This window comes from Suricata suricatta, chromosome 16, assembly GCF_006229205.1.
Source record: "Suricata suricatta isolate VVHF042 chromosome 16, meerkat_22Aug2017_6uvM2_HiC, whole genome shotgun sequence".
Taxonomy (NCBI): Eukaryota; Metazoa; Chordata; class Mammalia; order Carnivora; family Herpestidae; genus Suricata; species Suricata suricatta.
The window spans coordinates 47,378,015-47,383,171 of NC_043715.1; the positions used below are offsets into that span (position 1 = coordinate 47,378,015).

General features: G+C 56.3%; 1 protein-coding gene across 2 annotated transcripts in view; it reads right to left on the reverse strand.

The window, feature by feature from the left end:
- Positions 1-1,866: 1,866 nt before the first annotated feature.
- ZNF428 (zinc finger protein 428) overlaps positions 1,867-5,157 on the reverse strand; it is a 7,448-nt gene continuing 4,157 nt past the window's right edge. For both annotated transcript variants that reach the window (XM_029925797.1, XM_029925798.1), the window contains exon 3: positions 1,867-2,537. In XM_029925797.1, coding sequence (XP_029781657.1) covers positions 2,035-2,537 — 503 coding nt within the window. In that variant the 3' untranslated portion in view covers positions 1,867-2,034. The remainder of the gene's footprint in view (positions 2,538-5,157) is intronic.

The window sequence follows — 5,157 nt, forward strand, 5'->3', positions numbered from 1 at the left end:
CAACATCCCAAGTAGGGCTCCACCTCAGGGCCTTTGCACTCACTGCTCCTGTAGGTGGCGCAGGAGCCCCGCTCCCGCCTACTCCCCATTTCTGCCCAAAGTCCCCCTTTCCCTGAAGTCTCCACGGCCACCCTCCCTGGAACTGCCTCACAAAGCCTCCCCATCCCGTTCCCCTCCACAGCACTTACTACCTTCTAATGTCCTCATACTTTTATATATTTCACCGAAGTACCTAAGTCTCTGTCTTCTCTGTAATAGAATCTCCACAGAGGCAGGGATTCTTTGTTCCTCATGTTCACTGCTCTACTCTCGGCTCCCAGAATAGTGCCTGCGTCTGGAAGGTGCTCGATGCGTCACTGTTGAAGGAAGGAATGAATGAATAGATAGCAGCCCCTACCTCATAAGGATCTGATGCAACTGCCCATACAAAGCGCTTACAGGACCTGGTCCACATGAGTGCTGATTTAATCATGATCATTACGGTCATTCAGGTTCTATTCTTGAAGGTTCTTAGTTGCCCAGCTGCTATGAGTTAACACACGCAAAGCGCCTTAGAACAGGGCTTGGCACGCACTAAGTGCTCAGTAAATGGCAGCTGTCATTATAATTAGGCTTCTATTTTCCAAGGAGCTCTGGTGCCAAACTTCTATGAATTCGTACCTCCCATCACAGAGCGAGAGCCAGAGTCTCGATGGAGCTGGAACGAGCCGGCCCTCCGCTCCCCTCTGCCCGGACACGGCGCAGGCTCCTGCCTCCTCCCGCCCGAGTGCACAGCCCCCTCTGGTCTCTGTCACGTCCTCAGGGAGGGCTATACTATTTAACACGGCAACCCCCTTCCAGAAGTGTTCTCCCTTCTCTGCTTTATTCTTCTCCTCAGCACCTACCACCGCCCAGCATTCCCTCCATCTTGGTGACTACCTGTCCCCAGCAGTGGCCCTGCCCCCCCCCCCCCCCCCCGGAAGCTCCAGGAGGACAAGGATTTTATGTTACTCGCTGGTAAATTCCTAATGCTCAGCATACAGCAGGGACCCAGAAGATACTGCTTAATGAATTAATGGATCACAGTCCCTGTCTCAGAGTTATTCTAAGGCCCTGATGATCTCATGCAAATAAAATGCAGCACGCTCTGGAAGTGCTGGGGAAATGGCAGCTGTAATTATAATTAAAAGTTCTATTTTTGTAAGTTCCTAGATACACAACTTCTATGAGTCAATATATATAAAGCTCTTGGACTGGCACTCGGCACTCGGCACTCGGGAAGCACAGCTCTGAGTATAATTAACGTCCTCTTCGTGCAGATTCTCAGGCGGTGGCAGAGAACATTGACCGTCCTCCACAAACCGTTTTCTGCTCTCTGGGCACTGGCTGGACCTGCCTTTCCCAGACTCCCTTGCAGGGAGCTGGGGTCAGGTGACTAACTTCTCAGCAGAGGAACCTAACGGGGAGCAGATGGGGGGCTTGTATGCGATCACGTGTGACTCCCCGGGCTCGCTTTCCTCCTCCACCAGCACGACCTGGGCCATGGCCACTGGGCCACGACCAGGTGGGCCACGGCAGGCTTAAGGAACGGCCTGGGTCCCCAAATCACTGTATGGAGAAGGGTTGCCCACCAACCGGGAACCTCCACCCTGGACTCTATTACGTGAGCACAATACTTCGGTTGTGTTGAGCTTGTCCGTCATGGGGTCTATGAGTAAATATACGGAAATCACATTAAACACAACCCTTAGTAAATGTCAGTAGTCTTGGCAATAGTGATCTTAAGGTTTCCCCGAGGAGGAGCCCAGAGGATGGGGGGATAAATGCCCAGGCGTGTGCCTCGCACACTCGAGCAGATACACACATGCATGCACCTGCACACACAACGACACACACAGAATTTGGCTTTTATTCTGGCCTTCACACAATCTACTGCTAAGACGACACAGATTGGCGGTACCCCGTCCCACATGACCATTGCGACCACCCCAATTTCCTCAGCCCCCTCCTCCCACCCCACCCCTTTAGCCAAGCTCCCTGGGTGGGGGGCCCTGCCTAAACCTCGCCCCGGGCATGCAGCATGAAGTGCCCATGCAGCTCCCCGAGGTTGTCGAAGGAATCCTCACACTCCGTACAGTGGTAGGTGCCCTCCTCCTCCTCCTCTTCCTCGTCCTCCTCCCTCCCAGCTGGTCGGCCCTCCCCAGCCCGAGGCGGCTCCTCCTCTTCCTCCCCGAGGGCTCTGCCTTCTGGGGCTGGAGCTTCCTGTGGGGCAGTAGCAGGGCAGCAGAGCCGGCAAGGTGGGGTGCCTGGCGGGGCCTCCCCAAGGGGTGAGCGGCCGCAGAGCTGGCAGGGCTGGGCTGGGGGGCCCGGGGGCTGGGCTGCACGGGGGGCCCGGCGGGACGGGCCCCCCCGGCCTCCCCCCAGGCGCTGCTTCACCTTGTAGCCAGGGTCATACTCAGGGTCGTCAGTGGCCTCCTCCTCCTCCTCCTCCTCATCTTCTTCCTCTTCGGAGTCTGGCTCGGAGAGCGTGTACTCAGAGTCGGAGGAATGCTCTGGGCCTGTTGGGGGATGGACGGGGAGAGTCAGAGGCATCTGAGGACAGGTGTGCCCCCTCCCTGAGCCCCATTCAGATTCAAGACAGTAGGGAGGGGGCAGCCTGGACACAACCCTGCCTTCCCCATGGATGAACCCGTCGCACGGAACACGGCCTGGCACACAGCAGATGCTCAGTGTCTGTGTATCTCTGGGTTTTAAAAAGGACAAAGTAACAGTAATAAAAACAGTACCAGTAACAGCGTTCATTGCTACTTCAAGAGCCCTGTTCTCCTCTATTAACCTGCCTGATCCTTACAATGACCCTTTGAGGAGCGTACTGTTGTTATCCCTAAGTGACAAGTGGGAAACTGAGCTACAGGGCAATTAGGCGACTCACTCGCCTCTAGTTACACAGCTCTAACAGTTTGGAAAGCTAGATGTGGGCGCGGGCCACGCCGGTTCATTTTAGGGAAACAAACATCTGAATAGGTATTCAAACAGATTGAAACACATACACCTGTGTACTTTGTGTGTGTGTGTAGTTGAGTGAATGAAAATACTGATGTACAAGTACAGATATATTGCTGTGAATTCATGGGCACGCAGAACACGTCTAGGACAAGTTTAGGTTAAAAAAAAGGGAACAGATTTGAAGTCGCCGTACAAGGAAGGGGGACACCGGCAGTTAGGATGGAGGCTGCACGCAGAGCCCGAGGCCAGGAGGAGGGAGTCCCCACCACAGCGGCAGCGGTCTGCTGAAAGCATCCCCTAGGGCCGCAACAGCCTGGTCCTGTGCCCATCCTGGCCCCTCTTCCTCAGTTTCCTCCAGCAGCCCCGAGGGGTCCTGTGAGAACAAGCCAGCCGCACTGGGCTCCTCAACCCCGCAGACACGCACCTGCCTCAGGGCCTTTGCTACCTTTCTTACAGATGGACAAGGCTTGCTCCCTCCCCTTGCCATGTCTGCTCAAGTGTCACCTTCACAGCTTCAGCTGGGTCACGCTGTCTAAACAGCAATCCTCCCCCCATGCCCTTTACTGCTTTGTTCTTCTCCTCAACTTACTGCAGGTGACATCTACTTGTGTGTGTACTGCCTGTCCCCCAGAGCAGAGACTTTGGATCACTGCTGCGTCCCTAGCATCTAGGACACCTTCTCTGTGCCTGGCATTCATTCAATTTGTCAAACCTTTTCTGAGGCCTTTCACATGTGCTGTTCCTTCTGCTGGGAATGGCTCAGGCCGCTTTTCCGCATCATTCTTTTGGACCCCGTAGGAAGCCTCTCTCCTCAGTGAGGCTGTCCCAGATCTCCTCATCCTAGGCAGAGAGTCACTGTCTTTGCCCTCCGGCTGTCCTCACCCAGGGCTCTGAGGCTGTGCATGTACAAAGTTGTCTTCCACCAGATCAGGGTGCGGGCAGGCCTGGTCTGACTCACTGCTGGGCCCCTGGGATCACCCAGCTCAGAAGAATCGGTTATACGCGTTGGCCGAACGTCCTTCCCCGCAGCTCTCTTACTTGTTCCTGCCTCTGTCCTGCTGTCCCTCTGCCATTTGACACGTTTCCTGAGGCCTTGGCGTGGGCTGGTCCCTCTGCCTGGAAGGCCGTTCCCACGCTGGCCACCTGGTGACCTCCTACTCATTCTTCAGCACCCACACAGGCTCTGTCCTCTATGGCGGTGGCTCCCTCCACCCTGGCTCCCGCTGGCCCCGCATCTCCCGGTGCAACTGTCCTAGAGGCTGTAGCCATCAGGGCCCCGGTAGGTCTCCCCTGTCAGACTGGAAACTCCTTGAGGGCAGGTCTGACTCATCTTGGGGTCCCCAACACTGCCCATCCCAGGAGGTGTGGGTTGAGTGAACAATGGGGCCCCAAGACCCTGGTATCCCCTCTCCCTCCAGGCCTTTGGCTCTGCTCCTCCCTGACCTGGTGAACTCCTGCTCCTCCCAGCTCCCAGGTCACCTCCTCTGTGAGGTCCTCCCTGACTCCTCAGGTGGTTGGTGTCTCCTGTCTGGGACTCTCTCTGCCCCTGGCCCCCCTCCAAACCCCAACACGTCCTGACCACCTGGGTAGTGACCTGGAGACTAGAGATCCTGGAAGGCAGGACCTGGGTCTGGCCCATCTCTCTGTCCCCAGCAATGCTGTGTCCCCAGTGAGCCTCAGGAGATATTTACTGAATAGCTGCAAAACATGAAGGAAACCCCTCTGACCTTGGGCTGGGGCCCCACCCCCCTCTCTCCTCCTACCATGGCCTTCACACCAGCCAGCCTCCAGGGTCTTCAATGCCCACTATGACTTCATGCAGCTGGCCTGTGAAAGGCAGTCAGGTCGTTGTCCACGGCTACCAGGTCTTTCGTGTCCGCTGTGACTTTCAGGACACAAGCCCTTTTGTGCCTACCATGCCTTCTCCACCTACGAGATCCTCAAAGCCTGGCATGTCTCCAGCATCCACTGAACCCTCGATGTCCACAGCGCCTCCCAAGCCTCCTGCCTCCTTGAAGACTGCCAAGTTGGCAAAGCCCAACAGTGCTTCAGTGCCCACCAAGCCGTCAGCAGACCCCAGCTCGGTCACAAGCCCAAGTGGTTCCAAGTCTCCCAAGTGGGCAAGTACGAAGACAGCCCCTTCTAAACAGCCCAGCAGCAAGTCCCGAGCCC